Here is a 17,322-nt window from a genome sequence, read left to right as displayed (position 1 = left end):
GCGGCAGGGAGAGCCGCGGAGGGACGCGGCGGGGACGCGCTCGCGGGGCGGGAGGCGGGGCCGGCGTAGGCTGCTCCTGGACGCGGGCGCCGCGCGGCTTCTCCGGCTGCCCGGCACGGAACGGCGGCCCCCGCCCGAGGGCTCCGGAGCGCCGCCAGGCGCCTTCCCAGCGGGGAATTGGCTAACAGTGCGGACTGTCAGTCAGCGGAGCGTCTGCCGTCAGAATTCGTGGGCGCTCCCTCACTGGAGGCTTTCCAGGGGGCCAGGCGGGGGCTGGACTAGAAGACCTCCAAGGTCCCTTCCGGCTCTATTCCGATTGGAGCCGGAGCTCTCCGGCCGGGCACCTTGAGGGGCAACGGGCGGAGCCGAGTCAGAGGACGGGGAGGGGCGACCCGGCGGACTGCGACTCCCAGGGGGCGCCGCGGCAGGCGAGCGTGCAGGGAGCGGCGCGGTTGCCTAGCGACGGTGGGCCATGGCGGCGGCCGGGCAGCAATCGCGGGAGCAGCCGGCCCGGCCTCGCAGCGCCGCCCCGCTCCTGGCCCGCGAGGAGGAGTACAGGTAGGTCGCGGGCGGGGCGTCGAGGGGGGGGGGTGCCCGGCCCCCGCCCGCCCTGACCGCCCTGTCCCGTTGCAGGCGCTTGAACGCGGCCCTGGAGGCGAAGGCGGCGGCGGTGATGCGCCAGGCGGAGGAGCTGATGGTGAGCGCCGGGCGGGAGCGGCAGGGGCCCCGGGCTCTGGCGGCCGGAGGAGGCTTCTGGCGGGCGCCGTCCCTCCCTTCTGCAGAAGGACCGACGGGAAGCCCTGGCCAGGCCCGTCTCGGCCCGCGGGGACGCGCTGGAGGAGGAGGAGGAGGCGGCGGCCGCCACGGAGAGGTACGCCGGGCGCGCGCCCCGGTGGTGGGAGGGCGCTCAAGCCTGGCTTCAGCACGGTCGCCCCTCCCCCGGCCTGTCTGCAACCCCCCGGGCTTCGCCCGCGCCCCTTGATTTCCCCGCCGTGCGCAGGCAACGGCGGAGGCCTTTTCACCCAGGGTCTACTCCGGTAATTCAGACGGCGAGGAGAGGAGCGTGGGGGAGGCAGCTTCCGTTCCTTGATTGGCGTGAATGAAACCTGAACTTTATCGCAATATGCTCCTCTCTGCTGCTGCTTTCCAGGGATATAAATTCTCCTGAACCACCAGTTCCTCTTGCACATAACAAGGTACCAGAACAGTTTTCGTTTTAGGTCTTTCTAGTAAGTCAGCAGTTCCCTTGTGGGGGGAAGCTGAACGATTTCTAGCCCAGCCTCATCTTGGGTTTCGCATACAGTAAACTATCTGGAGAACAAACTACGCATTCTATCATTAAGGTTGAGCCTGGACCTCAGTGTGTGAAGGAGCCCAACTCCTGCTTTTAATAGCTGCTTTAAATAGCCATTTTTAAATAAAGAAAACTTTAAGAAGCAGCATGCCTACCAAGTATCTAAAATGGTTTTTCTGACTTCTCTTTAGCAGCAACACAAGAAGAAAATCAGCACTGCATCTACAATTCGAAATCGGTCACTGACTGGAAGAAAAGGGAAAAGACCTCTCTTAAGGTATAGGATGTAAAGTTGAGCATAAAACAGGATCGGCATTGGCAGCTTTTGGGATCTTGCAGCTTTCATAATGTGATGGTTGTAGTTGAATTCAGTTACTTCTATCCAGCAGTCTGAAAAAGACACAAGACATCCAAGCTGTGCCCTGGCAGTTAGGTCAAAAGAGCCTATCTCTGACACCCACATGCCAAGTCTTGGCAAATTCCCCTTTTATACAGGGGAAGGAAGAAGAGCTTTAAATGCTGGAGGGGAGGGATATGTGTAGCCTTTTCTAGATTATCTCTATCTCTGAATAGAGAGCTGCATGGAACTTTTCATACTTGTTGGACTGCTGCCTTGGAAATGTTCTTTTTGTTTGCAGATAGCTCTGTAGAAACGTCTAAAAGCTTGCAAAATATTCTTCAATCTTCTTAGCTGGCAGATAATTCTGGATTTAAAGAGGATCAAATCACTTCACACAGATGATTAGTTCCATGTTACAATTTTAATATGCATCTGTTTTGTTGTACTGTTTTATACAAATGCTGTTCTATGAGTAGAGAATGTTTACTTATATTGGGTCAAATACCCACAAGTATGCAGTCTTGTTTTTACAGTTTCCTAGACATCTGTGTTCCTCTTCATATTGCTTTCAACTTTCCAGTACAAAATCAAGATTACAGGTTGACCCAAGCAATACTGATGTTGCTGCTCCAGGATGCTCCCTGACAAAATTAATTGGGAAAATTGAAGGGCAGCTGGAAGAAGGAAACCTGCCTGATCTGGAAGATAATCTTATCCCAAGTACAGGATGTGAACTTGGAGCAGGCGAGTGAGGCTGTTTGCTGGCCGGTTTTGCTTTCACTAATTGTCCCCCTTTTTTTTTTTTTGGGAAATTTTGTTTATTTTAAAACAAACCACATACAAAATATCTTTTTTTGCACAAAATATCAGCCTGGTATATAATCACATCAAATTCTGTTTTCCCACGCCCTCTTATATATTTTATCAATATATTTCCCTTCCCCTCTTTTTAATTTCCCTATTTGGGTTGCTCTTAAAAAAAAAATTCTAGTCTAACCCGCCATCCCGAATTTAAATCTTTAATCAAATCTATCCTTTTTTAAAATTCCCCTCTTTTACCTCTTCCCATTTATGTTAAAACCCTATATTCCTATTTACAAATTTCTTTCTTTTCAATCTCAATAACATCAACACAATCATCTTTTTACATTTCAATAAACATTTTTAAGGTTCTTAATCTTGTAGAAAAAAGTAGAAAACAAGCTAACAGTCATTGTGTCAGAAAATCTCATCTTTATATGCTCTCATCTCTTTAATATTTCACTCTTAATCTATATTAATTCCCTTTTTATTTTTTTTAAGATTCCTTGCTTTCTTTGCTTATCCTATATTTCTATCAGTCCTACCAATCTCCATAACATCAGTATGAATCAACTCTTTACATATCAATGAAGATTTTAAAGTTATTTTTAATCTTGTAAAAAAGTTTTTAAAAAAGCAAACATTTCCCTTATTTCAAGAAGTCTCATGCTTATATATTCTCATCTCATTCATATTTCTATCTTAATCTATTTCAATTCCATTTTTATTTTCCCTTAAAGTTCCATGCTTTCTTTGTTTATTCTATATTTCTATTGATTCTCCTTTTCCCTTTTACCCCATTTTTATTTCTCTCTATTAACCCCTATATAATTCTTTGAATTTATATTTTAACATCATAAGTTCTTTATTCGCTGTCAATTCTGGAGCAGCTCTTGTTTTTTTCTGAGTCTTCTTTTCCATCCAATCTTGTAGTTGTTTCTTTTGTTTTTTACTTAAAAATCGTGTGTGTGTTTTTCTTCATTTCGGTTGTTTTCTGTTTCATTCTTTGAAGTTGTAGCTCTTATTCTTATCAAGGTCAAACAGCTTATTAACGAAGTCCTCCCTTTCGGTTCTCACCAGTCTTATTACTGCCATAAAAAGATTTTCAACAGTGGCCAGAGTTCTTGTAGTTTCCTCTTCCACCTTTAGGTGTCACTTTGCAATCCACAATTTTAATCCACAATTAGCAAAAGTATCTATTTTGTTTCTTTTAGAGCGGTGCCTTGTTTTATTTTATTTTTTGTTTTTTCCAATTAGTCCCGTTTAAAGTCCAATAGATTTAAGTTTAAAAATTTTTTAGTTCCAGTCCATAGAGGAAAAAGAAAATCTGAGATATTCTACCAAATTGCAGTTTTAAATTCCCAATTTTTCCTTTTTTCCTTTTTTGTAATCTTTAATCAATTTTAAAAGCTTCCAAATTTATCCAAGTTCCCGGCTTTAATTAAGGGTTCCATTTTTCCCCCTTTTTTTTTGAGGGATCTGTACTTCAATTTCAAAGATCAAGTTTCTGTCAAGTCTTTGGGTACTGCTTCCGTTTCTTTTGTTCCATTATATTAACAGTCCTGGTCAATTTAGCCGCTATTCCAGAGTTTTTAAATTTTTTTTGGTAAATGTCAATTTTAAAATAGTCCTCCGTGAGTTGGTGTTCACTCACCTGGCTTCAATATTTTGTCCAATTCACCGCTTCAACACTCCAGCACAGTCTTATGTGGCCATCCCGACTTTGGCAGCTTGTAATGGCTGCGTGTCCTTATCGCTGGGTCGAAGGCTAAAAGACCGGTATTGCAGGGAATTTGCAACTTCCCTGTTCGCTCTGGCAGTTCCTTCTTTTTTCGCTGTCCCTGTGGGACAGCTATGGTCTGTTGCGGACCCCCATAACGATGGGGATATCGGCGCTCCCCCGGAGCTCCCGGGGCTCACGACTGTCTCATCGCTGGCCACGCCTCTCTCTAATTGTCCCTTTCTTTTTGTAGCAGGGGAAAATGGTATTCTAGAAATTGCCACTGTTCAAAACATGCATATGTAATTTACCACCCAAATGTTTTTTTCAGGGTGGCTTAAATAGAGTTGTCTTAAAATGGGCTCTAGAATTGTAGATTCTATGTAAGCTAGATTGTTATATGGAGTTGTTGCTAACTTGCAGAGGCCCAGATCCGGTTCCTAAAGGCAAAGCTGCGTGTGATGCAGGAGGAGCTGGACGCCATTGGGCAAGAATGTAGCAAGAAGGTAAGAGCAGGTGCTGACTTGCTTGCGTTAGGCCATGGATTGTACTTGATGGTGGTCTACCACACGAAGGTATCTATTTCACATTTACTAAGTCCTCTGCACGTTCACATTCACAACTTCCTCATAAGAGGCTGGGTTTTCCTCGCAGAACATAGGAGAGTGAGAAAAGGCCTGGTAGTGAAGTTGGAGGATGTCCCAGAAGAAAAAGAACTGAGGCCTCCCAAGGAAAACAACAAATGTGTCTCCAGGGAGGAGAGTGCCTCTGAGCCCCAAGGACCACCACCCAAACATGGTGTGGGCTTGGTTTTTGAAGTTTTGATCTAAAGTTGGAATTCTGAAAAAAAAAAAAAAAAGAGTTGCAGAGAAGAAACATAGCATTAACCCAACAGGCTCCAACTCTCTTGTGGCTCTTAATTTTGGACCTGCAGGATGGAGAGAATGAACATTTCAGCAGCCGTCTTAAGGAGGTTGAAGAAGAACGTGGCCGGCTGCAACGCGCAGCCAGCCTACACCAGTCTCAGGCAGAAAAGTACAAACTGCTGTCAGAGGAAGCCACCCGAAAAAGTGAGGGTCTGCAGCAGAAACTCTCCATGCTAGAAAAGGTAACAAAGCCATTTTGATCTCTTGCCTTCCTTAGGCGGATAAGTGTGTCATTGCTCATAGGGGCTAGACTTGCACATCATGCTAAGCTTTGATTTGTTTAATCATGATTTGATGAAGTTCTAATGGCTCACAACAAGTTAATCCAAAAACACATAAATTATCCAGTATGAATGTCCCAGAACTGAAGCAGGTAAGAAAAAATAGAAATAAATAGCTGTAGAGCATCCTCACCATGGAAAGTTCCTCTACCTTGTTTGTAAAAAAGTGATATTAATGTTTGTGGAACGTTATCCCTCAGAAGAAGGCAGGGGAGGTGCCACTGCTGCTTTGTCCCTGACTGGCAGAATGAGGCTCTCCTTCCTGCTGCTGCACCAAAGGGCTCCTTCTCTGAAGCTAAGGGAAGCTTTTGGCCATGTTTTAACTTGATACAACAGGAACTGGAGAATCTGAAGCGCGCACAAAAACAAGTTGCAGCAATCCAGAGCACGACGGACATTCGCTTGAACCGAGCTCTTGAGGAAGCTGAGAAATACAAAATGGAGCTAAATAAACTGAAGCAAAGTAACAAGGTAGGCAGTATGTGTTAGCAAGAAATGTGAATTTGGAAGCCTCTCAATTTAGGATAGCACCCCTTACCCATCTGTCTTTTTCTACTAACTGCTTGTGAAGCATTATCCCAATTTTTTCTCATTTCAACTATCAAATAGGATAAGGCTAAAGTCATCCAGGAAGCTTCATGATTAAAGCTTCCTTTCTTTTCTTTCTAATTTGCTGCATGGTATTTTCCTGTCTGTTCCAAGCAACGCATTCAATATCAGTTCTAAAATGAAATAATTCTGCAAGCATTGTAGTCTGTATTTCTCCTGGTAACAGAGTCACAGATCTTTCAAGGCATGGCTGTATATGAACTGCACATGGGGTTTTGTTAGGAAGTTATAGGAACTTATGATTGTGCAGCATTGCTGAGCCTTGTCATTTGTGGATGGCATTTGCCCTCTGCTTCAGATGTGTCCAAGGGCTGTATTCATAATGATTTAACAGTTTCTGTATCTTTCCTTTTGTTCTAGGATGTGGTCAATCAAGAGCATAAAAAACTTGAAGAACTAAAAATTGAAAATAAGAGACTGGAGAAACAAAAAGAAGAGCTAGTGTCAGGTTTCAAGAAGCAATTAAAACTTATTGACATTTTAAAAAGACAAAAGGCAAGCTACCCTATGCCATTAGTAACTTTAATTGAATTAAAATTAAGGGTGCAGCATAATTTGTTTTGATTGAAATTCAGTCTTGGTTAAAAAGCAATAATGAACTGGGTTATAGAGTAAATCCACAGTAAGTATAACAAATCTCTGGCTAGGGTTTTGCAGGGAAGGTCGGGTGGGGAACAGAGGTGGTATTCAGCAGGTTCTGACCAGTTCTGGAGAACCAGTAGCAGAAATTTTGAGTAGTTCGGAGAACCGGTAAATACCACCTCTGACTGGCCCCACCCCCATCTATTCTCTGCCTCCCGAGTACCAGCTGATACTGGGATTTTGCAGTAAACTTCCCCTGCCACACCCACCAAGCCACGCCCACAGAACTGGTAGTAAAAAAAATTGAATCCCACCACTGGTGGGAAAGGAATGAAAAACGTTAAGCTTCCCAAAATCAGTTTTAGTTCCCATCTCGCATCCCAAAGGACATACCAGAGTTTCAGATGGTTTCTTGTTGGCAGCCCTTCATGTTTGAGTCATCTCAGATATTGCTTGCTGAGAGGTGGAAACTGCTTTCTGTCTTTGGATGACCAGTCCAAAGGATGACCAGGGGTTGCCAATCAGTCCAAAATATACTGGGTGTGTGTGTGCGTGCATGCATGTGTTACGTTAAAAGAAATGCATTACTCAGATTATTTTTCAGATAGTGAAAGAGAACGAGCAAAACCTCTGTCAGAGAGGTGGAAGAAACATTTCTTGAGTAAAACTCTTCTTTTCCCCTAGATGCACATTGAATCTGCCAAGATGCTTTCTTTTACTGAAGAGGAATTTATGAAGGCTCTGGAGTGGGGCAATCCTTAATTCAATACACAGCATCACCCCTCTACAGAAGATGTGGAAATTTCAGAAGAGTGAAATTGAACCACGCTTTTTTCTGGGGGGAAAAGGCAGAGTATATGCTTTACACTGTTCGCTTCTTCCCACCAATGTTTTTCCCAATAGCTCTTTTCTCATTCTCCATCACTTAGCAGGGTTAATCTAACCCTTTGCCAACTCTCTTAATTGATAGCTCTCATTAAACTTCTAGACTATAAAAATAATTTGGATGCTCACCCTTATTATTGGAAGTAGCTTTATAAAGGATTTTTTTTCCAAAATAAAACTACAGGAAATAATTGATCTTGAGCATTTTTCAGTTAATAGAACAGATGTATAAATTTTTGTACATTGTATAAAAATAGTAGCTAATTGGAGAAATGAAAGCTGCAATACTGAAAAATGCTATTTTGTGGCCTGCCAGCGGCCAGTAGAGGTGGCAGCAGATTCGGACAGTGAGGAGGTTGGGGAGGAACATGGGCCAGTTCTGGAGTCTGGGAAGGCTCTGATGAGAGCTCTGAGTCAGATGCAGAGGGGGGGCCAGGGCCATATGCCAGCTATCAGCTACCTTCGGAATCAGATGTCAGTGAGGCAGACGAACAGCTGGAGCCTGTTCTCGGTGTACACATGCACAGAGTTGCCAGACGAGGGGAACAGCTAAAGAACAAGAGTCGACTTGGGAGTAAAGCCACAGGTAGATGATGAATGGCCCCTCTCATAGGAAATAAAAGAGGAGTGAAAGGAGAGCGGGCTTTTGCAGGAAACAATTTGTTCGTTCGGGTCAGGAGTGTGAAGATCTGCCTTTGAATCTCAGAGTATTTCCTTGCACAGCACTGCGTTTGGAAAATATTAACATGGCAACTTTCCAAGCTAAAGAAGGCCTGTAGTCATAAATTCACCTTTGAAAGACTGTTTACCAGGCCTTTGTTGAAGGTGAATGAGAGGAATTCACTGTTCGTTTAATAAAAGAGGTTTTGTCGGGACCAAGAATCTGCTTCGTGCTTTTTGGGGAAGCCTAGGTCAGAACAGCTACCAGCATTCAAGACTGCCCCCATGGCATGGTTTTTTGCTTTGTTTTAAATCACTAACTAAACTAAGCAAAGGATAATAATACAATTTGTTCTAATGCTTGGAATTATCAATCTGTCTTCAAAGAGAACTCTCAACTAAAATTAAATCCAGATACAGAGTCTCAAAAGAGAGCCAATATGACACAGAGCTGAAGTGCTGGAATGGCATTGGGGAGGTCCAAATTCAGATCCACTCAGACGTGGAAGCTCGCTGGAGGACTTGGGCTTATGGGTTTTTTAGCCTGATCCTCACAGGGTTGTTGTGGGAAAGAACACGGAGAGGATGCACTTATACAGCCTAGAGCTGAAGAAAGGTCAACCAAACAATAAAAATAAAATAAATGAATTATTACAAAGAAACTGGGAACTCTATTCAAAGAAGTAATTTATCAATATAAAACTAATTTTTTTAAAAGTCTGTGTAGCGGCAAATGCGGTCCATAGGGTGGGGTGATTGCTAGGTGGGCTCTTCAGGTGAAGCAATGAAAACTCAGTTGACTTCTGAGAACCCGTCCCCTGGCCTCTTTTGGTAAGCTTGCCGGAACTCTTCTCCAAGCATGTGAACATCTTGCTCATCTTTAAGGATTCCCTGAACACCCCAGAAGAAAAAAAATCAATGGAACATCATCGGAGCTATTTTCAAAACTGCTACTTAACTGTACAGCTTTTTTAAATGATAGACAAAATAGCCTTTTTTTCTTTCATTTTAAATGTAAAACCCTCCCTTCAAAACAACAGTTCATCCTTGTTCAGTAAATATCCAACTTTTTCAAACAAAGAGAACGAAGAGAGATTCTGCCACTTTATCATAAATCCCCTTTCAAAAGTGGCTGGCCTGCCATTTCTGGTTTCAGCTGCCACAGGCCCTCCTGCAGGATCTGCCTTACAGATCCAGTGCAACGACACTTTAACGTGAAAACCCACTGAAAGATTGCTGAAAATACTCTAACCATTTAGCCACTTCACGGCAGCCGAGCCCAGTGTGGGTGCAGGACTGAAGGATTTGGATGACATTTAAAATCTTTGGGCCATCTAATTCCCTGTATAAGAATGCAGAGTCCCAGCTGGAGGAAAGATAATCTCCTCCCTATGAGGAGAGGAAAAAGTAGAGAACTCACCCACACTCTTCCTGCTGGGGCCTAATGTCCACCCACCACAGCTCTGGTCCAAGCAAGCCTACCACTTGGTCATTAGCCTGCTTCGACTTACTCGTGGAAGATACCCCAGCAGTTTAACTGCATGTTCTTTAAGAAGCTTCTGCCGCTCTTCCTCAATAATGTCAGCAACGATTCCGCTCCTCCTTTCTTCTATTTGTCTTTCTTCTAGTTCACGTTCCTATGGTAGTAAAATTGAAGCGTGTAACTTTTTCACTTTAAAAGCAGTTTCGTGCTTTGGCTGACAAATTATCAGTGGCTGTTCTTAATATAGGCTGCAATCTGTACTCAAATGCCACAACCGGGTCTCCTGGAGCACCCAGCAGGTGTAAATTTGTTCTATTCAAAATGCTGGCTTGGAGAGGGCTGGGTTTGTTAGCGCTGCTTTCTTTCAGCTCAACAGATGCTGATCTCTTTCAGCATGCTGAAGCATAAAGTAGCCCCTACTAACCACAATGGCTAAATTTGTGTTTACTCATGGAGATGGCAAAATTAAGTAAGCTAGAATTTCATATGGGGAAATATAGTTTTGAATTGGGGTAAGAGACAGGTTTTGGCTGGGGGACAACAAACTTGGTTTTAATACATATGAAATAGATCCGGGTGTCCTTGCTGACCACAAATTAAATACAAGCCAGATTTGTGATGAAGCTGTTGAAAGGCAAGCGCAGCCTCTGTGCATCATTACAGAGAAAGCCTAAGCTCCCCTTCATTCTGCCCTGGTCAGGCCCCATTTTCAGTCCCATAAGCAGTTCTGAAGAGGTGTGGAAGCGTTATGCGGAATGGTTAAAGGATCTATTCTAGGCCTATGTTTTACTGACCAAGAAGATGATTGAGGGGAGATGTGATCATAATATTCACACGCAAAAGAGGGAACGAGCTTATTCCACATTCCCAGGGATAGGAGAACAGCAGGTATAAACTAGTAGGAAGTAAGTTCTGGCAAGATATCAGGCCTGAGGAACTTCTGGGCATCATCTATCAACTTCTGGTGGCTCAGCAGACTAAGTATGTCTGTTATTAACACAGCTGCTTGCAATTACTGCAAGTTCAAGTCCCACTAGGCCCAAGGTTGACTCAGCCTTCCATCCTTTATAAGGTAGGTAAAATGAGGACCCAGATTGTTGGGGGCAATAAAAGTTGACTTTGTATATAATACACAATTGGATGAAGACTATTGCTTAACACAGTGTAAGCCGCCCTGAGTCTTCGGAGAAGGGCGAGATATAAATTCAAATAAAAAAAACAAAAAACAAACCTGTGGAATATGGAATGGGGCACCCCCTTCAAACAGAGCTTGGATGCTCATCAGTTACAGAACCTGCATACTAGGAGGTTGGACTGCATGACCTTCCCAGCCTCCTCAGTTCTAGAATTCACTTTACCTTGTCTGCGATGACCTGTTTGCGTCGTTCTTGGATCAGCTTCTCCACCTCTCTCCTATGTTCCAGTTGCTTCATTCTTCGTTTCTGAGCATTCATCTGCTCAATACGGTCATCATCTGCAAATTTGGCTAACATGGACTGGCCAAAGGTGGCCTCCTCTTCCTTCAAGGCCTGCAGCAGCATCTTCCTTGAAGCCAGCTGTTCTTCATAGGAGTTCCGGAGCTCTAGGCGCTGCCTGATCCTCTTCTCCAGCTCTTCCTGCACATGGAACAAAGCTCAGCTCCAACCACCTTTTGTGCCCTCAGCCAGAAGAGCAGGACTCAGACGTCCCCCTTTCTTTGCTGCCCCCCTGGCCCCCGTGCCAATCCGGGACTTGAGCCAAAGGCATTTACCTACCATCTCCTTCTTCCTCTCTATTTCAGCCTGTTCTTCAAAGTGCAACTCAGCTCGGATTTGCTCAAGTTCCTCTCTCTCCTGCTGCTCTTTTTTCAGAACTTCTGTAAGCTACAAGCAAGAGGAAAGACAAGTTTAGGCAGCTCCCACTCAACCAAATTTGAGGGACAGAACGGCAATATCCATACCATTTGCTGGAGCTTTCTTTTTTTCTCCTCATTTTCATGAATCTTTGCCATTCGGTTGTCTTCTCTCTCCTGCCACATGTTAGCAAATTCCATGATCTTTTGGTTTTCCTCTTCCATCTCTTCACGCTGTCGTCTCCTCCGCAAGGCCTGGTCTTTTTTGAATTCTTCAATGAATTTCTGCGTGGTTCTTTTTTTTTCTAGTCTGTCTTGTCTTGCCCTATGGGAAACATGCAGAGCTTCAGTAATGCACTTGGAGCAGCCTGACAACCTATACTGGGAGCTTTGTCACCCTCTCTATGGGTCCCTTCTGAATTGCCCCTCTCCCTTCAGTCAGCAATTTAAAGTTTCCCAGCTGCATGCATTGGTATGGACAAATAGTGGATTGTCATACATCTGTCTTCCAGATGTCCCACTGCTCCTTGTGACCACAAGAAGGGATCACAACTAAAGATAAATGGTATGAGAACCATTTAATGTGGCCCCACCCAGCCATGGAAGGCACCAACAGCCTTAAAAGACAGTCCAAGCTTTCTCCCCTATGAAGTAATTGGCCCAAAGGTTTCCGAGATGCCTCAAGTGAGGGAATGGATGGACGCACCGCTGGCCCCCCAAGGCCTGGAGGACTGCTTCCTTTGCACAATAGAACAGCCTGTTATGATTACTAATCAGGGATGGGAGCCTTTAAGCAGAGATTCTACAGCCGCCTGTTTGGGAGAGTGAGATTTGGATCAGAGCAGGAAGATGAATACAAAAGCAAAAAGTGCCAGTCCCAACCCACAGCATGTTACAGGTAGTCCTTGACTTCTTATTCTTTATTGGCCAAGTGTGATTGGACACACAAGGAATTTGTCTTGGTGTATATGCCCTCGGTGTACATAAAAGAAAAGATACATTATGAAAATTGGGGCTGGAACTTTTGTCACTAAGTGATGTGGATGTTAAAGTGAGTCACAATCTGTTTTGCCATAATCATTAAGAAAACCACATGGTTGTTAAGCGAATCTGGTTTCCTCCACTGACTTTGCTTGAACATCCACCCCCACCCCAAGAAGGTTGTAGTTGGCAATCACATGACCCCTGAGCATGTTGCAACTATAAATACACACCAGTTGCCAAACACCCAAATTTTGATCATAAGTTGCGGGGACATTGTGATGGTTGTGTGAGGATCAGTAATTTTCAGTGCTATCATTACTTCCAACAATTATTAAATGAATGGTTGTAAGTCAAGGACTACCTATAATTGTCAAGTCAATTAATCCTGAAGAAAGGACAAGTAGTCCAGCCAGCCAACTTTAACGTAATATAAACTAACTTTTCATCTTCCTCATAGATCTTCCTCACAATTTCATCAATCAAGAGTTTCTCTCTAAGGAACTCCTTGTAAGCAGCCTGCTTCCGCCTCTCCTCTTCCTCCAGCTGTTTCTCCAATTCTTGCTGATAGAGCAACTTCTCCTGATTGCGTCTCGTTTCAACAGCATTCTCTGCCTTGGCTGCTCTTTCTTGCTCTTCCTTCATTGCTTGGTAGATATCTGCATCCTCCTTCTGTTGGCACAAATCCATCTACTTGCTCTGTTTTCCTCCTATTTACTTATAACTTACAATCATTCATTCCATCTTTCTTGTCAGGTACATCTATTTTTGTCTGAGAAGTTAGCTTCCAGATCCATTCTCTCTACTGTATCACAAAATCTAAGATTTGCTACAAATTATTCAGATTCTCACAGATTACAGCATCATCTGCATATAAAAGACATCTACATTCCAGTCAACAACCTGTAACTGCATCAGCGTTCTTTATGTATTGGCCTATAAATATTTCTGCAGTTACATTTTCTGCCATTTTCCCAACATTCTCACATTTATTTCATCAAGAGTCCAGAAATTATTCCATAAAACTAGTTACCATTTTTTCATATTTCAGAGCTTCTTTTTCAGCAATCTGAACAGCCCTTTCTTTATTCATATATGCAGATTTCAATTTCCTCTCTAGTTCCCGCAGTTCAATACTAGAAACAAGCAGACAAAAAAGACGGAAATGATTATTGATTCAGAAGCCCTCTAAAGAATTAGCATGAAAAGCATTGGATGGCGTGCCAGTAGGAAACAGCAGCAGCTGGAGTGTGAGCTAATTAAGGAGTGCTACAGGCAGTCCTTGATTTATAACAACTGGGGTTGGAACTTTGGTCATAAGTTGAGGCACCTGTGTGACTGAATTCAATTTTCTCCATGCGGTGCTAAGTCAGAATCACGTAGTCTCCCAAATGGCCAGTTGTTGCCAAAAACCAGCAAAGAAGTTTGCAAATCGACCATGGGACACTGCAACTGTTTGTAAATGCAGCCATGCCATCATGTGTGTGTACATGTGTCATTTCACAACAGTGCTTTACAAGCTATAAAGCACCATTTCAGAGTCTACTGTTTCTTTCAATGGTCATTAAGCGGCTGGTCGTAAGTTGAGGACTTCCAGCACAGAGACTGTCTCTGATCCACACCGTTTCCAAAGATGCTTGGATGGGCCCCAGCAACAACTTCTGCTCCTCCATATGCAGCAGGCTTTTTTCTACCTGTGTCAACCGTGAGGATGACCCTCAAACAACACAGCCACAGAATGGTCAGTAAAGGAAATACCTATTTTCTTTGATTTGTTGCCTCATTTTTTCATCTTTAAGTTTGTCATGGTTTAATCTTGCTAATTCAGTTGCCAGTTTTTCTTCCTGCTCCAATTCCAGGTCTTTTAGCCTTTTACTCTCTTCTGCCTGACAAAACAGATTCACATAAATTTCATTGTATGTTTGCAATTGTCTGATGGTTCAATTAGTCCACAAGGTAAATTATATGTGCTATGGTTGATAAGAATTCTTACAAAAAATGGAACTACTTGATTAAATTAAATGTGCAGCACAATAGTGGGTAATTTGTTAGCCAAGGCTTTGACATTAATAATTATCTTAACATTTTAAAAAATATACTTTTCTTTTGGGGGCGGGTTTTCGCTCCTTCTCTTTGAGGAGCAATGAAACGTGGGGGGGGGGGAAGAATTGAGGGCACAGCCGGCTGCAACTCCCACTGTTGACCAGGGAAGGCTCGCCCTCCTTCCCGGCGCGTTCCCGGCGCTCTTCGCCCGCGCCCACCTTCCGCACGGCCTCCTCCAGGCGCTGCTCGTGTTCCTCTTCCCGCAGCAGCCGCGTGACGCGCTTCTGCTGCACGCGGTCCTCGGCCTCCCACATCACCTCCAGCTGGTGGACGCGCTCCAGCTTCTTGCGGTGCTCCAACTCCCGCATCTGCTGGAAGTAGAGCTCATGCTGCTTGCGGTCCATCAGCTGCGCCGCGGTGGGCTGCCGTCGGCTCGGCTTTTGCGCCATGGCCGCGAAAAGCCGCCCTTCGCGGGTTCCAGGCGCGGAGTGGGCAGCCGGGCGGCGGCAGAGGACAGAGTGCCGCGCTGCCTAGCAACGGACGCGCTTCCGGCGGAAGCCGAGGAGGGGAGCGCGCCGCGTCTCCAGGCAACCGCGCCTGCGCACCGACGGAGGGTTAGGTGTCTTCGGGAAGGGCCAGCGAATCCCCCTCGCTCGACCGGAAGCGCCCCGAAGGCTGCCCATCCAGCCTCGGCAAAGCTGCGCTCCCCCCCCCTCCCCGAGGTTCTGAGAGAGCAGACGCGCTTGGCTGCCCCCGAGGCGAGTGGGCTCCGTTTAGAAGCGTGGACCGAAAGAGGCTCCCGCGACAGGACTCAGGGGAGGGGGGGCCGCTGCCGGCGTGGATTTCACCCTCCCACCCAACATCACGGGCTGGAGCTGCTGCTGCTCTCTCCCTCCCCGTTGCCCGCCCTCCTTCCTGGGTTTCCCTGTGCTCAGCCACCTATATAGCATCCCTCTCACAGGACTCCTGCCATTACTATGTCGGTCCATGTTTATCCTTTGTCCTATTGGTTTAAAATTTGTAACCAGTGAAAAATGTGTAAGTAGGGTAGCCTTATTCATCCTTCCAATGAACACACACACACAGCAACAGAGAAGGAGGCTGCCAGAAAGTTTCCTCAGGTGCAACATTTCCCCTCAAGCACACCAGACTCTTCCCAGCAATCTTTCTCTTTTCACAGATGATCAGCCCAAGATCTGCATCTTCTTCATATTTACTCAAAGGCGGGTGTGTCTGAAGGAGTCTCTCCAGCATTGGAAGGTGAACAAAAGCAGCTTTGCAGCCTTGCCTCAGAATATGTGGTGCCTTGTGTGCATCCAGTGGTCCAGGAGTTCCAGGCTTCCATGACGGCCTTGGACCTGATTCAAGTAATTGATGGCCCCACACACACCGGTGGAGGCACACTAGACATGATTTTTATCTCTGGACAGTGGTTTAATGATCTGGAAGTAGGAAATTTAGTGACAGAACCAGTGTCATGGTCAGATCATTTTCTCCTTCGCCTGGACTTTCGGACCGCCGCTCACCATCGCAGGGAGACGGAGCCAATGCGTTGGTTCCGTCCCAGGCGCCTGATGGACCCTAAGAGGTTCCAGACGGAGCTTGGGCCGTTCCCTGAGGATCTTGCCCACGGCACGACTGAAGAACTAGTCGCGGCCTGGGAATGGGCCGCGGCTGGGGCTTTGGACCGTGTCGTGCCTTTGCGGCCTCTGACCCGGCGTAGATCTCAATTGGCTCCTTGGTTCTCCGAGGAGCTGAGGGAGATGAAACGCCGGAGAAGACGCCTAGAGAGCACCTGGAGGTCTAGTCGTTCCGAGGCTGATCGGACACTAGTGAAGTCTTTTACTAAGACCTATCTAGTGACAATGAGGGAGGCGAAACGTTCTTACGTTTCCACCCTCATTGCATCGGCAGATAACCGCCCGGCCGCCCTGTTTCGGGTGGTCCGTTCCCTCCTTTGTCAGGAGGGACAGGATGACCCCTTACAGGGACGTGCCGAGGAGTTTAACGGTTATCTATACGATAAAATCGTTCAGCTCCGGAATAGTCTGGGACCAAAATTGCGATGATCCAATCGGAATGACGGAGCCTCGTCTTGTTGAGGTTATTTGGGATGAGTTTGATTCTATGACTCTCGAGGACGTGGACAGGTTGCTGGGGAGGTTACATGCAACCACATGTTTACTGGACCCGTGTCCCTCCTGGTTAGTACTGGCTACTCAGGAGGTGACACGAGGCTGGCTCCAGGGAATTATAAATGCTTCTTTGATGGAAGGGGTTTTCCCCGCCGCCTTGAAAGAGGCGGTGGCGAGACCCCTCCTCAAGAAGCCTTCCCTGGATCCAGCTATTTTGGGTAATTACCGTCCAGTCTCCAACCTTCGCTTTGTGGCAAAGGTTGTAGAGAGTGTGGTTGCATGGCAGCTTCCCCAGTACCTGGATGAAGCTGTCTATCTAGACCCGTTCCAGTCCGGTTTCCGGCCCGGTCATAGCACAGAGACAGCTTTGGTCGCGTTGGTGGATGACCTCTGGAGGGCCAGGGATAGGGGTTGTTCCTCTGCCCTGGTCCTATTAGATCTCTCAGCGGCGTTCGATACCATCGACCATGGTATCTTGCTGCACCGGTTGGGGGGTTTAGGAGTGGGAGGCACCGTTTATCGGTGGTTCTCCTCCTATCTCTCCGACCGGTCGCAGACGGTGTTGACAGGGGGGCAGAGATCGACCGCGAGGCGCCTCACTTGTGGGGTGCCGCAGGGGTCGATTCTCTCGCCTCTCCTGTTCAACATCTACATGAAGCCGTTGGGTGAGGTCATCAGTGGTTTCGGGGTGAGTTACCATCTGTACGCTGATGATACACAGCTGTACTTTTCCACCCCGGATCACCCCAAC

At 45.9% G+C, this 17,322-nt stretch overlaps 2 protein-coding genes across 8 annotated transcripts; one reads left to right on the top strand and one right to left on the bottom strand.

Annotated features, from left to right (window-relative positions):
- Positions 1–303: 303 nt before the first annotated feature.
- Positions 304–7,554, top strand: TEX9 (testis expressed 9). Of its 6 annotated transcripts, none has more exons than XM_058156043.1 (11): positions 419–558; positions 634–697; positions 783–871; positions 1,151–1,196; positions 1,489–1,571; positions 2,215–2,378; positions 4,579–4,661; positions 5,090–5,263; positions 5,699–5,833; positions 6,332–6,466; positions 7,238–7,554. In XM_058156043.1, the coding sequence occupies exons 1-11, from the start codon at positions 473–475 to the stop codon at positions 7,313–7,315; spliced, it is 1,137 nt and encodes a 378-aa protein (XP_058012026.1). In that variant the 5' UTR covers positions 419–472; the 3' UTR covers positions 7,316–7,554. The 6 variants fall into 6 exon arrangements, with proteins under 6 accessions (XP_058012028.1, XP_058012027.1, XP_058012026.1 ...); XM_058156042.1 differs by having other exon boundaries at positions 1,486–1,571; XM_058156045.1 differs by lacking the exon at positions 1,151–1,196 and having other exon boundaries at positions 304–558.
- Positions 7,555–8,773: 1,219 nt separating this feature from the next.
- MNS1 (meiosis specific nuclear structural 1) lies at positions 8,774–14,960 on the bottom strand. 2 transcript variants are annotated; one of them, XM_058156195.1, is made up of 9 exons: positions 14,655–14,960; positions 14,152–14,279; positions 13,427–13,529; positions 12,836–13,065; positions 11,521–11,737; positions 11,336–11,443; positions 10,940–11,197; positions 9,610–9,735; positions 8,774–8,989 (listed from the first exon to the last, which is right to left on the bottom strand). In XM_058156195.1, the coding sequence occupies exons 1-9, from the start codon at positions 14,883–14,885 to the stop codon at positions 8,891–8,893; spliced, it is 1,500 nt and encodes a 499-aa protein (XP_058012178.1). In that variant the 5' UTR covers positions 14,886–14,960; the 3' UTR covers positions 8,774–8,890. The 2 variants fall into 2 exon arrangements, 1 of the variants encoding a protein (XP_058012178.1); XR_009152004.1 differs by having other exon boundaries at positions 8,858–8,989; positions 9,519–9,735.
- Positions 14,961–17,322: the final 2,362 nt, after the last annotated feature.

The sequence above is a fragment of the Ahaetulla prasina genome, chromosome 13 (genome assembly GCF_028640845.1).
Source record: "Ahaetulla prasina isolate Xishuangbanna chromosome 13, ASM2864084v1, whole genome shotgun sequence".
Classification (NCBI taxonomy): domain Eukaryota; kingdom Metazoa; phylum Chordata; class Lepidosauria; order Squamata; family Colubridae; genus Ahaetulla; species Ahaetulla prasina.
Note: the sequence above shows the minus strand (reverse complement) of the source record. Positions and strands in the feature narration are given on the sequence as shown.

Excerpts from the sequence above, each read along its gene's own strand:
- TEX9 (XM_058156040.1), top strand. The coding sequence starts at position 473 with ATGGCGGCGGCCGGGCAGCAATCGCGGGAGCAGCCGGCCCGGCCTCGC. Across the intron at positions 2,379-4,578 it reads AGGATGTGAACTTGGAGCAG|AGGCCCAGATCCGGTTCCTA; the intron begins GCGAGTGAGGCT and ends GCTAACTTGCAG. Across the intron at positions 6,467-7,237 it reads ACATTTTAAAAAGACAAAAG|ATGCACATTGAATCTGCCAA; the intron begins GCAAGCTACCCT and ends CTTTTCCCCTAG.
- MNS1 (XM_058156195.1), bottom strand. The coding sequence starts at position 14,885 with ATGGCGCAAAAGCCGAGCCGACGGCAGCCCACCGCGGCGCAGCTGATG. Across the intron at positions 13,530-14,151 it reads CAACAAATCAAAGAAAATAG|TATTGAACTGCGGGAACTAG; the intron begins GTATTTCCTTTA and ends GCTTGTTTCTAG. Across the intron at positions 11,444-11,520 it reads AAAGAAAGCTCCAGCAAATG|CTTACAGAAGTTCTGAAAAA; the intron begins GTATGGATATTG and ends TCTTGCTTGTAG.